Here is a 26,127-nt window from a genome sequence, read left to right on the forward strand (position 1 = left end):
TCCTTTATGAACACTATATTGTATAAAATGTTTTCACCTTTCTCTAAACTTCAGCAAGTAGCTCTTTCAAAATGTGTTTTATATATAGTGTCAAATGGGACAACAGCAACACATCCATAGGATATATCCCACTATTAACTGAAAGGTGACCTCATTTAAAATTCTCACCTGATTCGGTACGTGAAGAAATAGTGGGGTGGATGTACAGAGCTAAGTTCTGGCAGAAATGATGTGGAAACTGAAACAGTAATATCTCCAGTCGTTGCTACACACTCTGGATCATGAACATATCTAGGTAATTTAAAAAATTAAACACTTTTAAATCAACTAATTTCAGATAAAAGATACAATGCAAAATAGCTTATACTTTAAGATCAAAAATTTAAATATTTCAGACGTCAAAATTTAGATAATATTTAGGTATAGTCCTATTACATTCAGAAGAAAACTACAAACAAACTAGAAAACCTTGGCGACTCTAGATCAGTAATGACAGCAATCAAGGTTCAATGATCAGTGCTTGAAATAATGGATTGCTAATTAGTTTGGAAAGTAACAAGAGCTTATCTCATTTTTCAGAGTTTAGGCAACTTTTGGGACATCTGAAAACCCAGCTATACCTGCTAAATGGTGGCTCTGACAATAAAAATGTATGTGTTGTTTCCAGAAGCCTCTAAGGTATAATCTATCATTTCTGCCAACCAGACTACTGTGACCTAATATTACCTCTAATACCATCTACAATACCTGAATGTTCAGTTAGAGATAATAAATAATATTTGCCAGGAATTAATAGTTACTGACTTTGCTACTCATAATATATCTATTAATTGGCAAACAGCTTTTAGTTTTCTTTTCAAAAAGAAATTATATAGCTACTAGAAAGCCAAAGCTTTTAAATCAAAATCAGTTTTTTCTCTTGATTCCTCAAGATAAGAAAAATACCAGGTGTTTAAGTGTTTGGATATTTTGGCATTAAAGTGAGAATAAAATAGTGAGATTTAAGATAATGAGAGGTCCTGTTATTAACCTTCTTGGGAAACATCATTTCATGATCTGTGACTGATAGTTTTTTCCTGATTTATTATTATTTCAATCCAAAAAGCTCCAAATGAAATACCTGAAAATTTGGTCTCTGATGATAGGAAAGCCACCTGATACAACATTGTTGACGTAAGAGGTAAACCAGTCAGTAAAAGTAGCACCTGTAAACCAGGAAGGGGAGAAAACAAAAGAACAAACATTTTTTGTAAAATCTATATAGGAAAATCTATACAAAGAAACAAGAGTAATTTCTCAATGCTTAAGATGCGATAATAAAACTAGAAACATTTATAGATATAATTCTACTAGTCCTTTATCAGGTCAATTTCTATTCTCAACTATATTTTTCTGGGATTCTCCCCCCTCCTTCTCCCCAACCATTATTAGGGAATCCTCCAACCTTCAAACTATTTTTTTACACTTATAATTAAACGATCGATTTTTAAACCTTAATTTTTTCTGGTACCAGAAATAAAAGCCTTTTATCTATAATTTATAGAACATACAGAACAAAAGAGCTACAGCTATGTTTATGAGAAAGAAACACAAGAAAAACATCAGCACCTATTCTCGATCAAGGTACATCCCTGCTTCAGGTACATCCTGACTCAAGCATAAAATTTTGGCAGAAGCCAGGTTCAGTGTGGACATTTACCAGGGATGTGGCATTGTGGAGCTCTGTTCATCAGGCCAGTCCCAAAGTGGTCAAGCTGCACACCACTATAGAGTCAATTACATACTGGTCTTCTGTATTTTCAGTGACCAGTTCAAAGCAGAAAAAAATTACTAGAATAGTCCAGTCCAGACCATACATCCGTGATCTAGTGACTGGATCAGTAACAAGCACTTACATGAATTGTTTACCTCTTCTAGGTAATATTTAACATAACTCTATCAGATTCCCATTATTTATTAATATATCTTCATGCCTAGCACATATAGTCCCTTAATTAGTGTTGTTCAATAAATTTCTTTGTAACCTAGTTTCAATTAAACCAGTTCTTGCACTCTGCCACACTGAATGCCAGATGCTAAATTTAAAATATTCACTGATTATTCTATTGAGAGAATGACAGAAGATACAGTTTGGCTTGTATCTGAGGGTATAAAGCTTTAAACTTTTAAAGGCATCAATAGAGAGAAGGTAAACATTAATAGCTGGCTCTTTTCTCAGTATCTGTTAATGGCTCATTCTGACCCATTATTTTTTTTTTGAGACAGAGTCTCACTCTGTTGCCCAGGCTAGAATGAGTGCCGTGGCAACAGCCTAGCTCACAGCAACCTCACACTCCTGGGCTCAAGCGATCCTTCTGCCTCAGCCTCCCGTGTAGCTGGGACTACAGGCATGCGCCACCGTGCCCGGCTAATTTTTTCTATATATATTTTTAGCTGTCCATATAATTTCTTTCTATTTTTAGTAGAGACGGGGTCTCGCTCTTGCTCAGGCTGGTCTCGAACTCCTGAGCTCCAACGATCAGCCCGCCTCGGCCTCTCAGAGTGCTAGGATTACAGGCGTGAGCCACCGCGCCCGGCCTGACCCATTATTTATTAAATGCTATTATTTTCAAAGTTCATTGATACCCTATCCATTTTGACTGAGATATTAAGGAGCTATAATAAACAGTATCATTAAAATTCACAGAAGGTATAATTTTATGTTTTTATAACTAGTAATTTCTCTGAAGAGTTTAAGAAATCATTTTGTATATACTTCATGGAATAAAATGTTATGCAAGTAAAAATAAATTTCTTATGGTTTGCATAAAAAAGAAATTGGCATGGTGTATTTTAATGTACCTTAATTTATTATAATACATACCAGAGTATGTTCTTTGAGGACAGAATAGGCAGCATTCACTACTAAACTTACTGAACACAGATTCCAGTTTTCTTATTTTTTTTGAGATAGGATCTCACTTTGTTGCCCAGGCTAGAGTGCAGTAGCCTCATCACAACTCACTGCAGCCTCAAACTCCTAGGCTCAAGCAATCCTTCTGCCTCAGCCTCCTGCATAGCTGAGACTACAGGCATGTACCACCATGCCTGCCTAATTTTTCTATTTTTTGTAGAGATGGGGATTTCACTCTTGCTTAGGCTGTTCTTGAACTCCTGGCCTCAAGCAATCCTCCTGCCTCAGCCTCCCAAAGTGCTAGGATTACAGGAATGAGCCATTTAAATACCTATTAATAGTGCACTGAACACCAGGAGATGCCATCTTGTATATTACCAAAAATTCTAAGAAAGTAAAACTTAGTTGAATCAAGATGCAATTTATATACTGCATGGTAATTTACCTTTCAAAATAAGTCCATGTTTTAGAACTTCTGATAGTACTGAGGTTTTATCAAGGTAGGTTAAAGGAAGCTGCTTTCTCATCTTTCCTCCCATCATTAATTTCCCACCTCATCTCTTCTCAGTGTATTTCAAATCTTTTGCTTTGTTCTCCCATCCTAGGAGAAATCTCAGCTACTAGACTAGTATTATAAGACCTTAGTACATTGCTGTAGTGGTGGTGTTTTCCATACCATGTCAGAGAAGCACCAAACTAAGAGTGAGAAACTCACAGGGTCTAGCTAGCAGCTTACCTTAGTGCTTGGGCAGCCTTTAGTTATAAATTGAGTAGCACCGCTGGACTAGAGCCATGACAATTATCTCTCAGTGTGTGCTATGCAAAAATGCCAATGAGGGCAACAAGCACAGGCATAACCTCCAGACGGTGCTTAACTTAGAAACCAGAGACCACATGAGTCAGAGTGAGTTGAATGCTAGGGCCTAAATTTAAAAGCTTTTTATAACTTACTAGGTAGGGGTGAGATCTTCTGGATGTTGTAAAGTACACCACAAACCTGGAATGTGCCAGAGTATAGAACAAATGGAGACTGATAACACTGTTCAAATTTCCAATTAGAAGATATAATTACATACAGATGCCTTAGCCTACAAGGACCCTTTGCTATTAATATATGGGGATGTTTAATACATGTCAGCACTGCCTTTAAAAAGCAGAATGGATAGTCAGGAAGTGTCTCTTAGGTGAACAAAATCTAAGCAAGACAAGACTGGATGAATAGCAAAGGGGTGGGCTGCACTCGCATACAAATTGAAGGTTCTCAAAACCCTGTAAGAAATATTTAAGGCCAAGAAAAACTAGTTGTACCAAGGAGTTTATGAGGCACACAGTTTACACTGGTCTCTGAAGACTGCTGCTTCTGAGGTCTCTAATGTGACTTATCAGTATCTTACGATAGCATTAGCACAGAAAAAGTATAAGGTGCTTTATATATCTATTCTCCAATTATATTATATATTAATGTGATCAGTGGAAAATGCATGTGGTGTGTTAAGGGAACTATGCACATTCATAGCAAGTCTATACCTTTCAGTGTTCCATAGAAGAGTCCTAAGAGCAAAGAATGTACAAGGATTGGCTTTTTCCAAATGGAAAAAAATGCAAACAATGTACAAGAGCGGTTCTAATGAGCACCTACCTAGATGCAGTACTTTATAAACCACCAAACCTTAAGAAATACAAGTATAAAATTGCCAGTTGCTCAAGTAACTGAAAAAGTTTTAAACAACTTAGTTTGTTTAACCCAGAGGAAGAAGGGAAAAGAAAGACTTTTTCTTCTCCTACCTATGATAAACATGTCAATAGCAGCTGGATTCCGAGCCATTTGGTCCTAGGTAAGAAAAAGAATACAATTCATGAAAATACATTTTACTTAATTTCTCACTGTTCATTATCTGTATCTTTCTCTGGAGACAAGGAAAGCCAGATAAAAATAAACATAACTTAAGTGTTCCAACCAATGCTCAGATATTCCTCACACTTTTCAGTTACTGCTTTTATGATTTCTATGTTTAAGGCTCCTTCTATAAAGCCCTTAAAAGAGTGTCAGGCACTTCTCAAAAAGGTAAACACTTATGTAGTGCTATTACTGCTACAATGAACCAGGAAATTATCCTTCAAGAAAACAATTATTAATAGAAAAGTTGAGGTAAGAAGATTTATGGCTTGTTATCCTAGAAGAGAAGGTTTTGGATTCAGAGTCAAGAGACCTGAACAATTCTATGTTAGTCACTCCTCTCAGTAAATGGAAAGCCCAAGCCACCATCCTACCAACCTTAGAGAGATGTCAAGTCAAAAATGAGACAAAACACGTGAAAATGCTTGAAAAAAATGAAAAGCTAGGAAAGCTCTTTAAATATTTAAAATGTATAGAGTTACATGTCTCAGATAACTGTGAAAAGCATTTTCTATTACATTTTAAATTCTTCTTTTAAGTGAAAAGTTCACATCTAGGCAAAAATGAAGGTGAGGCTATATAACTAAGGAATTACTGAGAACTGAAGAAATAAAAATGAAAACAATACCATGACATTTTCTATGGTTACATTAAAATCATAAAGGTCTAAAAAGGAACCACATTTTTTGACAAGTCAAATATCTACTGAAGAGAGTTTACAAAGTTTCTGTCGTACTCAGAGCTTGAATCAAAGTATGTTCAAAAGCTAAATTTTTAGAAAGTCAGTAACATACATTATAATTAAATACTTCAACAAAAAGCTCCTCATTAGTATTCTTAAACTTAAAATACCTTGACACAAATCACAGCTCTCCTTCTGTAGGTACACACTAGTTTGCACTGTTTGCCCAGCGGTAACATTTTCCTTTGGCATTCCATGCCGTTATGTCAGAATACTGGCACTCTAGTTAGGTCTATAACTAAAATACATAAAGTTCTATACCCATCCTACAACCCTGAAAATACCAAATGCACACATTAATATAATCATCAGAATGCATCTTAAAGCCACATTTAAAAACACTTCCTACTTACTGGACATTGGTAGAAAACTTCATTTTTATTTCGACCCTCTGCAGCTTCCACTGCTATGTACTGACTCAAACCAGTATGTATGCAAAAAGTTAAAGGGAGACAGTATTTCAGTCCCTGTCTCTGCTGGAATCCTCCGGCAGCTGTATCGACGTCTAACAAATCTTCAGAACGATAGTGATTAGACAGTGCCATACTTCCCAACAACCTGAGGAGAATATAGACTCAGAAATGTAATACATTGCAGTGCCAAACAAACAGCTGTGCTTCATCTTTTCAATGAATAATAATTTCACATTGACAACTGTATCAGTACTGATTAACATGACAATTCTAAACTGGGAATACCCAAGACATACAATTTCTACATATTAAACTCAAACTCTTTTGACTGGAAAGAAGATTCTGATTTAAATTAAAAATAAATGTCTAAAATGTCTAAATGTCAGCCTTTTAAAAAGAAATAGTTTTATTTTTTTTCAAGAATCTACCTTGCCTGATATATTGATTTGCCAGTGTCTTGCTACCCATGTGTGTACATGTCAGCCTTTTAAAAAGAAATACAGTTTTATTTTTTTTCAAGAATCTACCTTGCCTGATATATTGATTTGCCAGTGTCTTGCTTCCCATGTGTGTACAGCTAATTTAACATTTAAAGGGGCAAATTCTCTGAACTTTTACCTTGATAAAACCTTTAGCTTATCCTATGCAACCAGACAATATAAATGTAAATCAGCCTAAATAAACCTTGTCCAAACTTCACAAACTTGAAATGCATGAGGTATAAAGTAATCTCACTACATATACATAATGGCAATACAGGTATCAAGGACTACCTGGTGGTCCTTGATGAGATTCCTATCCTAAATTTCAACGCTTGGATGAAAATCCCTGTGCTGAAATTCATGACCTGTTTGTCGTGTCAGTTCTGGGCAACCCTTTTAACAAAGTTCTCTCCTGTTTGCTCTTGAAATATGATCATTTTTCAACTTTGTCAAGTTTCAGTTCAGTAGAAAAACAAACTAGGAAGAAACAGCCAGTAACTTAGCCTTATCTAGTCCTAACTGACTTCTGTTTCTGACCCATGCCCAATATTTGATTTCGAATATGACCCTGTAATCACAATATGATCACCTCTGAGATTCCCTGTACTCACTCAGCCCTGATCTGAAGTTGTAACAGAGCTTCACCTGACTCTTCACACACAGAGGAACACCAGACTCCAAAAAGAATGATGCAAAGTTCTCCCTAGCATTTCACAAGCACAATGTCTCTGAAATGGCTTAATTGCATAAAAGTACAAAAGAAGTAAACCCATTCAAAACAGACAGCTTCTAAAACTTTAAGTGAATTTTGATGGCTGCTCCATGGTCTGCTTTTACCAAAAAGTTGCACAATGGATACTTCATCTTTTAGAAGTAAATTTTAAATAGATCATTCAATTATAGGCTATGCTTGAATATAACAAAACTCTAATATTATTCTTTCATATATGTAGTTCTGAATAAATTATTTCTTTTTACATGTATAGTAGACAGAATTTGCATCAAGCTCCCAAAACAATTTACCTGGCTGCAATAGGATAAACACTTCCAGAGTTTTAACAGTTTAGTTAAAATATACTCACACATGCTGCCACCCTATGTCCCATACCCCCACCCCCAATCAGACTTCATTTTAACTATAAGGATGTGTTGGTAGAAATGATGTTTTTATGATACATATTTGTTTTGATAAAATCTAATTCAAGCTTTATATTTTGTGTTATGCATTACTATAAGGAGGAAGAGGGAATTCCTATATTTCTTTAATTTGTGAGGGGCAACTACAAATACAATTTATTTACTTTCATTCTAAAAAATAACTTTCATCATTAAAAAATCACCAAAACAGGCCAGGTATGGTGGTTCATGCCTATAATGCTAGCACTTTGTGAAGCCAAGGTGGGAGGATTGCTTGAGGTCTGGAGTTTGAGACCAGCCTGAGCAACATAGCGAGACCCCATCTCTATAAAACATAGAAAAACTAGCAGGCATGGTGGCATGCACCTGTAGTCCCAGCTACTAGGGAGGCTTAGGCAAGAGTATCACTTGAGCCCAAGAGTTTGAGGTTGCAGTGAGCTATGATGAGGTCACTACACTCCAGTCTGGGCAACAAAGCGAGACCCTGTCTCAAAATAAATAACCAAAACATTGAAAACCTTACCCAGGAACCACTAACTTCTGCCCGTTGTGGATACGATATGAACATCGATAATCATCAGGAAGCTTACAACCGATCTGAGCTTCCACAGCATCTAGGTCTTCCTCTCGAGCACCTTCTGCAAATACACACAAAAAGCAAACTGTGAAGAAATAAAGCCTTAAATCTAAGCAGAAATACAATCTATCTGCTAACCAATGAAACAATCTTAGAGCTGGTGAATTCTGTCTAAAATGTATTGCTCAAAAGTAGGGAAATCAATTGAAAATTTATTTGATGCACTGAGCAAGCAAATTCCTTAGTTTCCCCTCAATAGGGAAAACACTGGTACTTAGTAAAATATGGAAAGGTAGGCACCAATGAGATCCACAATAATTTTTTCACATTACAACACAAACCTTGAGATAAGTCTCATTTTTCTACATCTAATATATTCATACTGCTTTACTTAAAAAAACAAAAAGCCTCCAGAAGTACTCTAAACCAATGTTGCTCAAGAGTTTTAATGTAGTCTCTTAATGGGAAATATAGGACATATGGTATAGGTTCATGCCATGAGGAGGTCATTAACTTGAATTCTACTTTGCATGTTTGTAAACTTGCCATATATTCTAGCTTTAAAAAGCAGGAATTAATTGCAAACACCAAGAGAAGAAATCTACTCCCAGCAATGGTCCACCAGTTTGTTGGACCAAACCTGAACAACAAAAATACTCGGTTTGAAGACTTCTAGAGTACTACAAAGGCTGGGGGGTGGGGTGGGGTGCAGAGTCCAGAAGAATAAAAACCTGACAGATTAGCCAGGCATCAGGAACCACCATGTGAGGCAACTGCCAATTCTGAAAGCAAACATGAGGCTGAGAGGCCAAGCTGCTGCACAATTAGGCAGTACCACAGGGCTGGACAGTAAAGAACTTGAAGTTTAGGGTCCACAAAGGAGAAAAGGACCTGGGAAAACCCAAAGTTTTTTGACTAGGATCCTGAAGGACCATGAAAATAGAATAGTCCTTACAAAGATTAAAGCCCAGCTTCCAATCAAATCAGTCCCCAACTGGATTAAGGTAATCTGCCCCTTGACTAGCTGCCAGCTAAAAGCCAAAGTAAATCTCTAGAAGAAAATAACATTATCCCCAAACTCAAAATTATGTTTAGCAATCAATCAGAAAAACTAGGCATATATGAAGACAAGAGCTGACTAAAGAGCAAGAGAAAAAACAGAAAGTAGAACTAAATACACAATACATCCAGTTACTGCAGTTAGTAAACAAGGACTTAAAAATAGCTGCAATTGATATTAATTAATTCAATGAATTAAATGACAAGATGGAGACTTTCAGTAAAAAATAAGAAACTATAAAAATGAATCAAATGGAAATCTTAGAACTGAAGAACACAATAACTAAAATTAAGAATACACTGAAAGGGTTTAACAGCAAGAGGTTTAAAGCTGAAGATGGAGTTACAAACTGGAAGCTGGGCCAGAAGACAAAAATGGGTGGAAAAATACAATAAGAATATAAGACACATACGGGAGGACATGGTGGAAAGGTCTATGGTACATGCATTGGAATCCTGGAAGGAGAGGAGAAACAGAATGGGGCAGCAGTATTTGAAGCGATAACAGCAGAGAATTTTTCTGAAATTGGTGAAAATATCAAACCATGATTCAAGAAGCACTATAAACCCCACGGTGAATAATTACAAAGAAAATCACATCAAGACACATCACTGGAAAATTGCTGAAAATCAAAGACAAAGAAATCTTCAGAGTAGCCAGAGGAGGGAAAAAGCACATAATTACCTTCAAAGGAACAACAATAAGACTGACAGCAAAATTCTCAGTGGAAACAGAAGTCAGAAGAATTGATATTTTCAAAGTGGTGGGAAAAAAAAAAATCACTGCTGACTAGCATTCTACATCCAGTGAATACATCCTTCAACAGTGACAATGAAGTAAATACATTTTTAGGCAAACAAAATCTGAAAAATTCAGCAGCAGCAGTCCCTCATTTAAAGAAATACTACAAGGTAACTTCTTATGGCATAACGCAGTGGTCCCCAACCTTTTTGATACCAGGGACCAATTTCATGGAAGACAGTTTTTCCACGGACCGGGTAGGCTGCTACCTGGGCTCCACCTCAGACCATCACTCTTGTTCAGGCTGGTCTTGAACTCCTGACCTCAAGCAATCCTCTTGCCTCGGCCTCCCAGAGTGCTAGGATTAAAGGTGTGAGCCACTGAGCCTGGCCTGTTCCAAGAAATTTTAAATGACTGAACTCATATAAGGCACATTCTCTGATCACAGGGAAAAATATACATTATATAAAAAAGATTACTGATTACTAAAACATCCCCAAATGTTTGAAAATTAAGCAATACATTTCTATATAACCCATGGGTTAAAAGAAGAAATCAGAATAAATCAGAAAATATTTTGAACTGCATGGTAATGAAAATACAACATATAAAACTTATGGGACAAAAATAATATGCTTACAGAGAAATTTATGGCCCTAAATTCATTTGGAAAAACAAGATAGCCTGAAAATCTATGATCTAACCAATCACCTCAAGTCAGGACAAAAAAAAAAAAAAAAAAATCACAGTAAATTCAAAGAGAAGGTATCAAAGAAATTAATGAAATTAAAAACAAACACACAATAAGAGAAACGACAAAGGTAAAAGCCAGTTCTTTGAAAAGATTCATAAAATTAATTAGCCCCTACCTAGCAAGACTGATCAAGAAAAACAGAAAGGGCCAGGCATGGTGGCTCATGCCTGTAATCCTAGCACTCTGGGAGGCCAAGGCGGGAGGATTGTTTGAGCTCAGGAGTCAAGACCAGCCTGAGCAAGAGTGAGACCCCATCTCTACTAAAAATAGAAAGAAATTATATGGACAGCTAAAATATATATAGAAAAATTAGCCGGGCATGGTGGCACATGCCTGTAGTTCCAGCTACTCGGGAGGCTGAGGCAGGAGGATCGCTTGACCCCAGGAATTTGAGGTTGCTGTGAGCAAGGCTGATGCCACGGCACTCTAGCCTGGTCACCAGAGTGAGACTCTATCTCAAAAAAAAAAAAAGAAAGAAAAAGAAAAACAGAGAGAAAGTATAAATAGCTAATATCAGAAATGGAAAAGGTGATATTACTACAGATCCAACAAGCATTAAAAAGAAGATATTTGGGACTGCAAACTAGTACAACCTCTGTGGAAAGCAATAGATACCTCAAAGAGATACAAGTAGAACTACCATTTGATCCAGCAATCCCACTACTAGGTTATTTACCCAAAGGAAAAAAAAACATTCTGTAAAAAAGACATCTGCATTAGATGTTTATAGCAGCACAAGTCACAATTGCAAAGATGTGGAAACAACCCAAGTGCCCATCAATACACGAGTGGATTAATAAAATGTGCTATATGTATACCATGGAGTTCTATTCAGCCACAAAAAACAATGTTAATATAGCACCTCTTGTATTATCCTGGATAAAGCTAGAACCCATTCTACTAAGTGAAGTATCCCAAGAATGGAAAAACAAGCACCACATGTACTCACCATCAAATTGGTATTAACTAATCAACACTTAAGTGCATATATAGTAATAACATTCATTGGGTGTCAGGTAGACGGGAGGGGGGATGAGGGGATGGGTATATACACACCTAATGGGTGTAGTGCCCACCGTCTGGGGGATGGACACGCTTGAAGCTCTGACTCGGGTGGGGCAAGGGCAATATACGTAACCTAAACATTTGTACCCCCGTAATATGCTGAAATAAAAAAAAAATTTTTAAAAGAGGATATTATGAAAAACTTTATGTCAATAAATCTGAAAATGGAAATGAAGGTGACAATTTCCTAGAAAAACAACTTATCAAAACTGGCATAAGAATAAATAGGAAATCTGAATAGTCCTACATGTAATAAAGAAATTGAATCTTTAATTTAAAAGCTTCCTATGATGAAACCTCCAGGATTGAATGGCTTTGCTGGTGCATTCTACTAATCACTTAAGGAAAAAATAAGACCAAGCTTACAGAAACTCTTCCAGGGAACAGAAAAAAGAGACAACACTTCCCAACTCGTTTTACAAGGCCAGCATCATCTTGATACCAACACCTGACACGAACATTTCAAGAAAGGAAAATTACGGGCCAAACTCTCTAATGAACATAGATGTAAAAAATCCCAGTAAAATACTAGCAAATCAAATCCAATACATATAAAAAGGATAATATACTATAACCAAAGTAAGTTTATTCCAGGAATACAAAGTTAGTTTAATATTCAGAAAATCCATCAATGCAATTCATTGCATTAACAGAATGAAGGAGAAAAATCATATTGGAATCATAAGCAGACAAGGCATTTGATAGAAATTCAATTATCCATTTAAAACACAAAAAAACTCACTTCCCAAACTAGGATCAGAAGGGACTTTCTTCAATCTGACAAAGAATATCTACAAAAAACCTATAGCAAACATCCTATTTAACGGTGAAATGTTAAAATTTTCCCTTTGCAATCAGAAAGATAAGGATGCCCACCATCATCACTTCTCCCCAACAATGAAATGAAGGGCCTAGTCAGTGCAAAAAAGCAAGAAAAAGAAATAAATGTATATAAAGACTGGAAAATTAGAAATACAACTGTCATTATCATATATTCTCAGGGAAATGCAAATTAAAACCACCACTACATACCCAGCAAAAAACCTAAAGTAAAAAGAATGATGACAACATTAAAAGTGCTGGTAGAAATGTAAACTGGTAGAACCACTTTAGAAAACTGACAGCATCTTTTGAAGTTTAATATAAGCACACTTAACCCAGCAAACCCAACACTCGGTATTTACCCGATAGAACTATACTTGTACAGAAAAATGTACATAAAAGTGTACAGCATTATTGGTAACAGCCAGAACTGGAAATAACCCTGATATCTATTAATAGTAGAATGAATGTATACATTGTAGTCTACTCATATAATGCAGTACTACACTGTATCAAAAAGGAACGACTGTTGTACATAACATAGTTGAATCTCACAAACAAAATAGAAATAATTCATGTGAAATACATACTTAATCATGCAATTTACATAAAGTTCAAAAAAGAGAAAAGTACTTGATAGCATTAACTATCAGGATAGCAGCTGCCTCTGTGCAAGAAGGAAGGAATATGAGGGGGGCTTCTAGGTACAGGTAATATCCTACTTCTTGATCTGGAGGGTGTTATGATGAGCATGTTCACTTTGTGATGATTGCACATTTCTGTATGTTAGTTAACATCATTAATGATATCACGTACTCTCAGATATAATGTGATGAGAGGGGCACTTCACCTCTGCAATAATCTTTCTAAAAAACCGTAACTCCAGCTCTCGTCTAACCATGAATAAAATATTAAGACAAAGAGAATTTGAGAGACTTTGTACAAAATACCTGAGCAATACTTTGTCAAAACTGTCAACGTCATAAAAGACAAGGAAAGATGGAGAAAGGGCCACAGCCCAGAGTGCACTAAGGAGACATAACAACTAAGTACAAAGTAGTATTCTGGACCGTATCTTGGAACAGAAAATGGACATTAATGGAAAATCTGGTGAAATCTAAATGAAGTCTGGAGTTTAGTTAACAGTAATGGACCAATGAAGATGTTTGATTTGGTAAGTGTCCCATGGTGGGATATATTATGGGTAACTGAAACCGGGTGAAGGGTATATAGAACTCTCTGAACTATCTTTGCAACTTTCCTGTAAATCTCAGATTACCCCAAAATAAAAAGTTTATTTTAAAAAAGAGAAAGTTTAGTACAAAAGAATCAAACTGAATAGGTACCTGAACTCTTGAATGAGGAAAGAAACTCGTATTTGTATGGTATATGCTACATGTTAGACATTTAACATACAGTATTAAGAAACCAAGAATTTCTTGAAGAGAGAGAGCAGCTAGACAGAAAAATGTAAAAACAAAACCAAAAACAAACATGGCAAAAACAAAAATATAAGGAAATATACATTTACAATACAGTAAAATCAAGGTTGAAAGAGGCATCCTACTATGATAGAATTTGGGAGCCAGACAGACCAGGGTTCAAATCTTGGCTCTACCAGTTACTGACTGTGTGATCTCTGGCAAGTTATTTCACCTCTTCAATTCTGTTTCCTCACCTGCAAAACGGGGAAAATACCACCTCCCTCAGAGAATTGTAATGAGGATTACCTAAAACTTCATATGTTTAATAAAGTGCTTTATTGTTCCTCAATAAATATTCATTTACTTTCTTTCTCCGTTCACATATTCATACGAAGAAGCAGTGAAAAGTTTACTGGGAGCCAAGAAGGCTAGGTTATAGAGTTTTATCTCTGTTACTAGTTTTGAGACCTTGGATGAGTCACCTAAACTCTCTGGGTATATTTCTTCACCTGTAATATGAGGGCACTAGCATAAATCAGGGATAGGGAAATTATAGCCCACAGCCCAAAGCGTGGCCTGCTACCCGTTTCTGTAAATAACATTTTAATGGAACACAACCACATCTATGTGTTTACGTATTACCTATGGCTGCTTCCTGCGACAACACTTGAGTTGAACAGTTGTGATAGAGACCATGTATCCCACAAAGCCTAAAACATTTACTATCTGGCCCTTTAAAAAAAAAAAGTTTGCTAACCCTTGGTCTAAATGATCTGTAAGGTCCCTTCTAGCTCTACAATTCTAAGCCAACCCTTAAGGTAAATATGAAATTTGAAGATATGTGATAAGAACATTAATATGCCATAATTTCAAGATATTTCATAAAAATCTTCCCAAGACCAATGCCTATTTGCTTTCTGATTTTCCTTTTTATCTGCTACCTCTGTATTCGTGAAATTGAATCAGAGATTGTTGCATCTGTGGTGAGTAGCTAGGTTCCTGACTCAGTTCTAAAATTCACAAACCCAGAGTTCCTAGAATCCCCAGCATTGTAGATATCAAAGAGCCTTTATCCTATTCCAACTTATAACAAAGTCTCAGAGAACTGGTACCTGGGAGGCTGGGAGTAAAACAGGAACTATCAAAGAATTCTCTGACAACCTCCCTGCCAACCACGAGGCACAGAATAGTAGTCAGCCTGGAAATACCAAATTGAATGCGAATTTAAAAAGAGGAGGTTGCAGAGAGAAGCTGTTATGTATCTTTACTTTCCTCCCTTCTTGGTAGCTCTGTGTCTAAGAGGAGAACCATGTCTACATTTTCACATTCCAAATGTCCTAATATTTGGAGTAGCTCTTAAAGACGCCTAAGACATTCTAGACAAAATAAGATAGATCTGTTCTCCCTTCAATCAATGTTAAGACTATAGCTCTAGAGTCTGTTCTACATTCAAATCCTGGATTTGTTGTGGTTTTTTTTGTAAACAACTTAGTGTTTTATACCTTAGGTGGTTTTACCTATAAAATAATAATTACTTATGCCAAGATTTTTGCAAATTAAATGGAGTAATATGCACAAAATACTTAGCTTAGGGCTTAGCTTTGTGTTTAATAAACAATAGCTATTGTAAGCCCTTCCCTATTTTACTTATCACCACCAAATACCTGTTTTCAGAATTATTTTCCTCTTGAAATACTTAACCCCACATATCAGGTAAATAATAATATTCTTTTCCTCTAAGAAAATAAGCTATTAAAAATATTAATCAAGGGTACTTTCCTTCAAAGTTATACTTTACTCTCTCTGCCAAATTATTCTTCCTTCTATCTTCTAGCAATTCAGTTTTAAGCACACGGTCATGTAATCACGTTTTGTATGAAAGTAATACTTGCAAGGAAAATGACAGTGGAAATGTGAAATGCAAAAGGAATGCTATTTCAAAAGAGTGCTTAGTGTTAATAGAAGAAAAACATTTGAGAAGAATTGATTACAATTTTAGCTTAGCAAATTCAAACCATGTATACAATGCCTTTCAGTGGAGAAATCTGAAAAAACCTAGGAAGGTAAAACAGATAAGTAGCAATATATCTATAATCTATGCATTTTCATGGGCAATTAATCAACAAATCAAATTAATGAAAATAGCTTGTTAATATTTCTTGCCAAAGTTGGACAATAATAGTGTAGTAGAAACAGCACAGATCCTGGGGTCAAACAGACATCAGTTCAAATCTTAGTTTCACTACTCTGTAAATCTCAAAATAAGGATAAAAGTTTTCCTTACTCTATTATGACACCTTTTCTCTTAAAGACCCAGGTTTTTTCCAAATATTAAAGAATATTTAATATTCTTTATATACAGATGTAATGATATAATAATATTAATCTATATAAAGTAACAAGTTACTTTATATAAAATAAATATAAGGATAAAAGGAGTTCAGCTTTCCCTTCTCATAAATAATCATGTGGGTCCCAAGGCTGAGCAAAAACAGGGGAAGCACTAAAGCAATACTGGTGTTCTACTTCCTTGACCAAATGTGAACAGTGAATTACAAACAGATTGGAGTAAACAGTTGTACAGATGATGGAGACTCAAAGTTATTTAAACTAACCTATTTATACTAATAGTAACAAAAATGAGGAAAAGGGATCCTGGATTCCAGTACCTTTCAGAGATAAAACCATCCGAGGACACCTGGGCTCCAAATATTTCTTGAGATCATCCCAAGCCTTTTTAATAGCAGCATAATGGTCAATGTATCTTCCTACATCAGAGTAAGTGTCTATGAAGAGAGATTTCCAACACTGATTCTTCTGTGTTTTCTCTTCCCTAAATAGATTAAAAACAGAGATTAAAAATCTTTTGAAATTATATTGGCATTTATTTTAAACACTTACCAACATACTTTATTGGATATTTGTGCCTACTTTTGCCTTCCTTTTCATTTATTTTAGCCACAAATGAAGACTAGATAGCAAAAAGTGATATATATATCAAAAATTTTAATAAAAGTTACTGCTGGCACGGTGGGATTATGAGTCACTTATTTTCTCACTTCCGACTTGTTTTTTTCTAAGTTTTCTAATTTTTAACAAAATATAGTATGAATAATATGTGGGGTTTAAATTTCAACTTACTCTTAAATATATATCAATTATAAAATTTTAAATTTTATAATGTTCTATTTTAGAGAATACTTAGAATCTAATGATGTAATAAGATTAATCTAGCACATCTACATTGAATTAGCCAGAGAAACATAAAGCATCAAAGTAATTACATGATTCAACATTTCTATTTGGTATAATTCCCCAAACATATATTGAGTGCCCACTTAGCCACTGAGGACATTCAAAAATATGGTACTTTTTTTTTTTTTTTTTTTTGAGATGGGGTCTCACTATGTTGCCCAGGCTTGCCTCAAACTCCTGGGCTCAAGTGATCTTCCTGCCTTAGTCTCCCCAGTAGCTGGACCTACAGGAGCATACCACTGCATCTAGCCTACGCACATTTTTTTGCCTTCAGAAAATGTATAGTCTAATCAGGGAGAAAGAATGAAGTGTAAATTTAAGAGTCAGAAGGGACAGAGAATAAGGCAGCCACAAAAGGCCTTAAGGTAACATACCAATGAGCTTGGACTTCATCCTGTAGGGAATGGAGAGACACAGAAGGGTTTTAACAAGGGAGTTAAAAGAGCAGAATTGTGGTTGTTGTTTGGGAGGGGTGGATTTAAAGGGTATAAAGATGAGTTAGGAGGGTTTCGCAGTAGTCCTAGTAAGAGATGAAATGAATTAAAACTGTGGTAGCTAGATGAAATGAATAGGAAGACTCTCAAAATACACAGAAACTAAAATCAGAAAGGCTTGGTAACGAAATGAATGTAGGAGGAGGGAGGGAGGGCGGGGTAGAGGAAAGGGAAAGAGACAGATCTAGGATAATTCCTAATTCTGGCTGGAATGTCCGGGTAGATGGTACTGCCATCAAGACTAAGAATGCAGGATAAGTTTAGGAATGGGGAAAAAAACAATTTGGGGTGTGTGTGAGGAAAACAGTAGCATCTTTTTATTAATCTAAATAATATACACATACATTATCAAAACTAAAAAGTACCAAAGAACTTACATGAAAAACTAGTTTCTTGTTCTAAGCCTAACCCCTCAAAGGAAACTTTAGTTATTTCTGGAATTTATCTCTATAAATCCAAATGTTTATGCCTTTAGTTCTTGATTTATCAATTTTATCAATTTTCTACTGATACCCTAAAGTGAAATATGAAGACATAGCAATACTTAAAATTCCCCATTCCCTGTTCTTCCTCCTCCCAATGTTTGATATCTCTGTTACTAATTTTTGGTTCTACCTAAAGGTTGCATCTTTAAATAATATACTTAACACACTGACTGCCACACTAGACAAAAAAATTTTTTCCTTGGGGCTGTGGTGTTTTATTACAAAAATAGAATAAAAACTTCAAAAACAAAATGATTGTTTCTAATTTGATGAAAAATTTAATAAAAAATGAAATTTATTGATATCTATTCACTTAATCCACATTTTTAAAATTAATTTGTCAATCTTAATTGTAACAATAAGAACATCAACAAGTAAGATTTTCATGAACCAACTGCAGGATTTTGCCCAGGTTTTGCTTCACGAGGTCTGGGGCTCAAAACTAGTATGAATTAAATACAACTCACATGGCAGTTAATGTGTTAAATCTGTATTTCTTTTTTTTTTTTTTTTTTGAGACAGAGTCTCGCTTTGTTGCCTGGGCTAGAGTGAGTACCGTGGCATCAGCCTAGCTCACAGCAACCTCAAACTCCTGGGCTTAAGCGATCCTCCTGCCTCAGCCTCCTGGGTAGCTGGGACTACAGGCATCCGCCACCATGCCCGGCTAATTTTTTCTATATATATTTTAGTTGGCCAGATAATTTCTTTCTATTTTTAGTAGAGACGGGGTCTCGCTCTAGCTCAGGCTGGTCTTGAACTCCTGACCTTGGGCAATCCACCCGCCTTGGCCTCCCAGAGTGCTAGGATTACAGGCGTGAGCCACCACGCCCGGCCTAAATCTATCTGTACTTCTTGAGTCACTACCTGACTCTCCTCAATCTAAGAAAAAGATATTAGTATTCCCACCTTTTCTTTCACCTTTCCCAACTCCCACCTTCTGTCATCTATTCTTTGATTCTGTCAAATTTGTTAACATTTACTGAATAATTACTGAAGTTAACCAGTGCAAGACAGCCAGTGGAAAGGTCCAGCAGACAGTTGGACAAACAAGTCTAGAGCTCAGTGGCAATGTCAGGGAGGGAGACTGAGGTTTGGCAGTTGGAAGCACACAGGTAGTCACTACCAACTGCAACAATGCATGCAGAAGAGTTCAGAAAGGGAGAAGAGCAGTGGGTCAAGGACAGAACCTTGGAGAATACCAACATTTACAAGCAGGCATAAGAGCCATCAAGAAAAAGAGACAAGGGCTAGAAAGAAATCAGGACAGACTAGTGTTATGGAAGCCAAGGACTAAGTTTCAAGAATACATATTTCCCTCATACTCACTCAGATATCAGCCAGTATTTTTTGCAATGTCTTCTCCACAGAGGATCATGACTTGATAGCTGGCTAAGTCTTCGACTGACATAGCAACAACTGGCAGATTCATGATTAGTATAAAAGAAAATAGGAAAATTGAAAAATAATGATTAAAACAAAATATTAAGTTTTGTTTTATGTCTTTGCTTTTATCATTTGTTATCCTTATAATTACAGTATTTTACAAAACAATATTTTCTAAAACCTGTTTAACCTGTTAAGTAGTTTAATTACCTTCTGAGTAGAGAAACTATTTAAGTTTACAAATAAACCCTGACACCTCTACAATTGTAATTTTCACATGAAAGTCTATAAACCATATATTCCATTAGAATTAATCTCAAATCAATGAGCTTTCCCACATTTATTATCAGGACAGTAATGATTTCTACATATAGGAAGAAATGTTATTTAGGTATAAACAAGTGGTTTTGGGTTTTTTTCCCCAAGATCTGTAAGATAGTAAGATATATGCTATTAAACGCACAGGACTTTTGCTTGTTTTTTTCTACTTTTTTCTTAAAGAAAAAAGTACTGCAGCCAAAAACTCTTTTTCATTAAAGCAACTACTAGAGAGTCCACCCATCATGGGTGTCCAAATAACAGTTCTGATTCAATATACAAGTTATCAGCTGCCCCAAAACATGGAAGTTTAAAAGCAATTAATTTTCTTACTATACATAGATTTCTAACACAATAGTGCTTCAATCCTATAAATGCTATGCTACATAATTAATTTGTAAAAAGAATGAACCAAGGATTAGGAAAATGAATTTCTGTCCTTTCTGAAGAGAAAATACAAGTTATAGAAAGTAAGTATTCAAAGATCTCATTTGGGCAATAGCTAATCAATTAATGGAATCTTAAATCACCTGGGGTTTGACAAGACCATGAGTAGGGCATGTTAAAAACCAATCTATGGTAAACAGAATAGGCTTTATTTGATTTTCAGATTTTACAGAAACATCATCCTCATCCTTTTCCGCCAAGCTCAGGAGATGGCCAAACTAACTTTTATAAACATAGGAATCCCTCCCTTTTTGTGAATTGAGATTCCATTCCCTCTTCCCAATTCCTCTCCCTCCACTACCCTAGCAGTTGAACAACATAAAAGAATCTGCAATAGGCACCAAGGGTGATTTCGATTCACATCAGGGTTGAAAACTAATGTTCTAGAGGTTTTGATCAGTTGGTTTAGAGTGAGATCTCCACTTCAGCCATCGTACGTTTAAAAAGTGCCACAAGTAATTCTGATATATAGTAAAGGTTGAGAATCATGTACAATAAATCACCCTGAAAGGAGAAGGCATCATACAATCTCAGATTCAAACTATGCAGCTGATACTACATGATGATTCCCAATGGACCAATCCAACCAAATCCCATCCAATTCAGCAAATATGTACCAAAGCTTGGCACTGGGCTGGACACCTGGCAAAGTTGGGGTGTATGGTGCAGGAAATAGGATGCACAAGATGCAGGACACTGGATACTTTTCTGTGGATAAAATTTGATGGTATTCAGCTCATTTCCACAGACATTTATGGAGGGATCATGTTGTTCCTGTTTAAAATTTTGGTTACTACCTAAAGCATTTTAAATAAAATCTGATCTCCTCACCTTGGCTCACAAACTCCTGCATGAACTCACCAGCCTCATCTCATCACTATGCCTGTGAGTTACTCCCTACATCCAGCAACACCAGCCTTCTAGCTCTTCCAACAGGCTTTGCTCAAAAGTCCCGTTAACCTCTGAACACACTGTTCCCTCTGCCAGGGTTACAAATGCCATGCTTCATATATGGCAGCTCCTTTCAATTTTAATTGATCGTCTCCCCCTTCCCATTCCTTAACAGAGCACTCTATTTATTTCCTTCACAGCACTGTGTACCTCTCATAATTATGCACTTACTTGTATTTCCATCTTGCCCACTAGACTATAAGCTCCCTGAGAGGGACCTGATCTGTCTTGTTCACTATTGTGCCCCCAACATTTAACAGGCTGGCACATAGCAGCCACTCAAAAACATATCTGTTGAATAAATGATGAATACAAAGATAAACAAGGCAGTCCTTACTTACATTTGAGAAGTGCACTATGTGGCATGGAAATCAATTCTGCAGAGGAAGGAAGAGGGTAAAAAGAGGGTCTTAAAGGAATTCCACCTTACCAGGTTGAGAAGTCATGGGCAAGGCATTCCAGGCAGGGTCAAGAGCTTAAGCCACAGAACAAACAAGTGCAAGTGCATGGTATGCTGGCATGATTGTGCAATGCGATAGTGGAGGAGAAATAAAGCCTGAAAGGCCTCAGATAATAAACCAAGTGATAAGGGCTTTCAATGCCCCTGAAGTTTAGGTTATAGTCTGTAAACAACAAGGAATATCAGAAGTTTTTAAGGAGAATGACAACCAGATGTGTCTTGGAAAGATCATTCCTGCAGCAGTCAAAAGTTAGGGGTTGGGGGTGGGGGGCTACATTGTAAGAGGTTCTAGTAACAGAATATTTCAGATGAAAACACTTGGAGCTGGAACAGCCTGTCCCAAAGAAAAACTTAATTTTTCTGCTTTAGTACAAACCTGACTAGAGAAAAAAAAATGTATTTTCTAGAAAAGTAAGTGTTGGCAGGTACTAGTACAGGTGGCAGCCAGAAACTCGAGGTATTCCTCTATCTCCACTTAGCCACACCAACCAACAGCTACCTGCAACTCCAAGAAATAAGGACCCCTAATAACACAAGACACAATCATCAAAGGGTTAGAATCCAATGGTCAATTAAAAAAAATCTAAACGGGCGATTTTTCCTCCTCTGTAAATATACATGGCAGCACAAGAAACTCAAAGCCATGCCACCAGCTGTCAAGGGTGTAAACAATCCTGACACCTCAAGGGGCGGGCTGGCAGCGCCATTTCTTCCTCCATCCCACAGTCCCAACCTCTGAATGAACTGGACATTTAACCACCTTTATCAACAACCGGTGTTTATTTTTGGAACAGCTGCTAGCAATGTGGGAAACCTAAGGTCCACAGGAGGGAAGACAGTCACCTGTATCGCATCACCGGAAGTCAGTACCAAAACACAAAATGCAACGCAAACCGTAAGGAAGGCGGCTGAGGGCAAAACAATTCTCAGGCATTGAAGTCCGAAAGTGAGCTCTGTCAGAGACTATGGTGCCCGGGAAATCGCACCAAGGGGGTCGGGGGCTGCCTGCCTCTTTCTCTCGCACGCCCAGCCTGCCCACGCCGGCGCCAGACTCCGCAGGCCCGTGCCCAACAGAGAAGAGCGCGCGCCCCGGGCAGGGGCTTTTCCACAGCGGCCGGGGCCGGGCCGGGCGGAGACTGGCGGGGCCGGTGGGGGTCCGCGGGGCGCGGATGGGGGGCGCCACCTCCGTCCCCTGCGACTGGGCCTCGGCGAGGCCTGGGAGACAGGGCTGTCGTCGCTCCTCAGGCCTGGGCCCTGGACGGGAGGACGACCTCAGGGTGGGGCCCTCACTGCCCCCGTCTCGCCCCGGGCCCCGGCTGGCTCTGCAGGATAACGGCAGCCCTGGCGTCACCTTCTGGTGCCGCGGGAGCCCGGCTCCGGCTGGCGGCCCCGGCCTCCTCCCCTCCTTCCTCACCGCCTCCATTCCCCGTGTCCCCATCCCTGCCGTACGCGTCATCCCATTACTTGATTAGGTCCCGGTAGTCCAAGAAGGATAAGATGAGGAGCAGTGGATCGGTAGGGAGCGATTCTAGGGTCAGCGGTGTCGACTCGGTCTCCATGGTCGCCATCTTGCCTGGCCCGGTGAGGTCCGGTCCCGCCCCGGCCCCGCCCCGACCCCGCCCCCCGCCGCCGCCCGGGCCGCTCCCCAGCCGCTGGCACAGGTTTGTTATGTAACCGCCGGGGCGGCCCCGCCCTCAGGGCGGGCCCTGGAAGGCTCCGCCCCCCGCTCGGCGGCTGGGTGCAGAGCTCTGCCCGCCTCCTGGCGCTCGGGTTAATCCTCCTCCGCGCTCTCCTCGCTCTCTGGTTCCTACACCTGCCTGGCCTGGACGCGTGTCAGTCTTTGTTCCCAAGTCTCTGTCTCGGTCTCCCTAACCCCCTGCGAAATTTTACACCCGTTATCCTCGAAGCCTCGCCCCAAATCTAACAGTAATGCCTGTACGCCGTTGGCCCCCACACCCACCGTTTCTCTTCGTTCTCCAGCCCAGGAACCCTTGGTTTCCCCATCTCAGGCTCCTTCGTCGCGTGTGCCTCCCGCACACAGCAGGGCTGCGCCGAGCCTTGTCCGCTCGGTCCGGGCAGGGGCAGGGATCAGTCGGAGGCACCAGCGGGAGGCTCTTCTCCCAAACTGGGAAGATGATCGTCGAAGGTATAACTTCATGCCCATCTCCCTCAAATGAAATGTGCACATGGACTGAGTCTCAGTGTCAACAGCTATCACCTAATTTGGTCATCATGGCTATTTTTGAGCCTATTAGGGCAATGCAAGGTGTATAGTAAATGAATTTTTTTCAAGTTTTAAAATTTATTTTGGCCAAGGTTTAGATTCCGGAGAATTAAGCACCCTGAGTGTGAAGGGCTGAACTGAGACTCCCAGAGGGTGTAACTGATGGAGGCTTGAAGATGGCCACTCTTCAGCTTTGCCAAAGTGGTATGAAAATGGGAGTGGGAGAATTAAGTATTTAATATAATGCGTTGTGAGCTAAGAAATATATCTCTTGCTTCATTTCTTCTTTTCCATTGCTTTTCCAGAGGCAGGGTATGAGGGGATTTGGGGAGTCCGGACAGACCTGGACTTCATACACCTGTTACTTATTTTACTAGTTCTGAGATGTTGGAGTAGTTAACTATGCCTAAATCCTATGAGCCTATTCCTCATCTCTAAAAGCCACCCCTCCTATGGTAGATTAAGGATGGTAATAACTCTTTGTTTGTATAAAGTGTCTGTCTAGATACTCAATAAATGTTAATTTCCCAAGCTTATGCATGCATAAATCACGAAGTTTTCCAAACTTCCACATCCTGGAGAAAGTTTCTTCTATTTTGGAAGAAAGTTGCTACTATTTGGAAGAGTAGAATTGATGTTCTTCCTCCCTCCCCCTGCCAAAAGTCCATTTCCTCAATTCACCATACTATTAATGCTTTCTATTTATGGTTTTGTTTAATATTTCTAACTCCTACCACCCACTCAGCAAAACAAAACAAAACAAAAAACCCTCTGCCTACATCTCTGTACTTCCAAATTGTTTATGTACATACTTAGAGCATTTATTGAATTAGATTCTGAGAAGTCGTTCTCTCTCTCATCAAACTGTAAACTCTTCGTCTTACTCATCCTTCTAAGTTCAGGGCCTGGAATGGTATTCAACAAAGTTTAAAATCAGATTGAACGGATGAATGAAGACAGAACAATCATTTCTATTTACGAGGGAACCATGCCTGTTTATATATAAATGCTTATAAAGACATTTGATCCTAATTTATGCTTATCTCTATTTTTCCCTTAGGTAGGCCACTTGTTTTAAATCCAATAGCTGATGGAAGTTTCAGGCACACTGCATTTGCTTCTGCTGTCCTGTTGTACTTGGGCTTGATCCAGCTGTGACCTGATGCAGAAGACCAAAAGTATGAAGTTACCCTACTGTCAGGTCAGGACTAAGGTGAGGTGAGAGAGTCACTCACCTGGGGCACAAGATTTAAAAGGATGCCAAAAAACTCAGCAACCAAAAAAATTAACATTTTAATGTACTATCTTTAACAATAAATCTTAATGCAAAAAAATTTCACGATAAACAAAATACCAAAATCTTAAATAAAAACAGGATCCCACAGTGCCATGTAAGCCATATTGGAGGCTGATGCAAAGGGGGAAAAATGTGCACCCCTAAATATATGTTTAATGGATTAACATTTAAGTGGTAAAAAGTTTCCCCCAGAATGCCAGAAGGGGCACTCAGGTGGAAGATTTGCTTCTCCCATGCAGCTGGGCTCAGAGCTTCTGCCATGCCCTTTCATACTCTCTTTTCCAGGCTGCTGGTCTCTGCCGCTTCCTGCTCTGGAAAGTGCCATCTGGTTTCCAGCCCCTGCTGCATTAGCCCTGGCCACTCTGGGGAGGTGGCCTCAACTCAGCCTCCAGTTTTCTCCCCAGAAAGGAAGGTGGAAGACGTTGGGGGAGCAATGTAGGCCGCAGGACCCAGGAGAGCCCCTTCCTGAGCTGTGACTTCCTACTGCCTTCCACATAACCCCCAGTAACAGCTGGAAAGAGAAGAAGTAGGACAAGACAGCCCAGGACTTGGTTATTTGGATCCCCTGGGCTAAGGCTGAGGGAAGGGCTCCAGACCCTATGGGCCTGGGTGGGAGAAACAGTCCATTCAACCCTGCTAATTGTTTTAGAAGCTGGTCTCTGAAGATCATGGAAGAATTTCACTAACATATTATTTGCTTGCCATCATAATGCCTATGGTAGATCAGAAAGCACAAAGTTCTAAAAGAACAATTCACATGTGGAATTTTTTTAAAAAGGCTTTTTCCTTTTCTCAGAAATAGAGAT

At 38.3% G+C, this 26,127-nt stretch overlaps 1 protein-coding gene across 3 annotated transcripts in view; it reads right to left on the minus strand.

Moving 5' to 3' along the window:
- The window catches only part of FBXO3 (F-box protein 3), a 32,728-nt gene extending 9,322 nt beyond the window's left edge, over window positions 1–23,406 (minus strand). For 2 of the 3 annotated variants that reach the window (XM_045557773.1, XM_045557774.1), the window contains exons 1-8: window positions 23,265–23,382; window positions 19,568–19,657; window positions 16,677–16,840; window positions 8,088–8,202; window positions 5,886–6,090; window positions 4,679–4,724; window positions 1,121–1,205; window positions 169–291 (exon numbers count right to left, since the gene is read on the minus strand). In XM_045557773.1, coding sequence (XP_045413729.1) covers window positions 169–291; window positions 1,121–1,205; window positions 4,679–4,724; window positions 5,886–6,090; window positions 8,088–8,202; window positions 16,677–16,840; window positions 19,568–19,657; window positions 23,265–23,368 — 932 coding nt within the window. In that variant the 5' untranslated portion in view covers window positions 23,369–23,382. Of the gene's footprint in view, window positions 1–168; window positions 292–1,120; window positions 1,206–4,678; window positions 4,725–5,885; window positions 6,091–8,087; window positions 8,203–16,676; window positions 16,841–19,567; window positions 19,658–23,264 lie in introns of all 3 variants that reach the window. The other variant, XM_045557772.1, reaches the window with a different exon arrangement.
- Window positions 23,407–26,127: the final 2,721 nt, after the last annotated feature.

This window comes from Lemur catta, chromosome 7 (assembly GCF_020740605.2).
Source record: "Lemur catta isolate mLemCat1 chromosome 7, mLemCat1.pri, whole genome shotgun sequence".
In the NCBI taxonomy this organism is placed as follows: Eukaryota; Metazoa; Chordata; class Mammalia; order Primates; family Lemuridae; genus Lemur; species Lemur catta.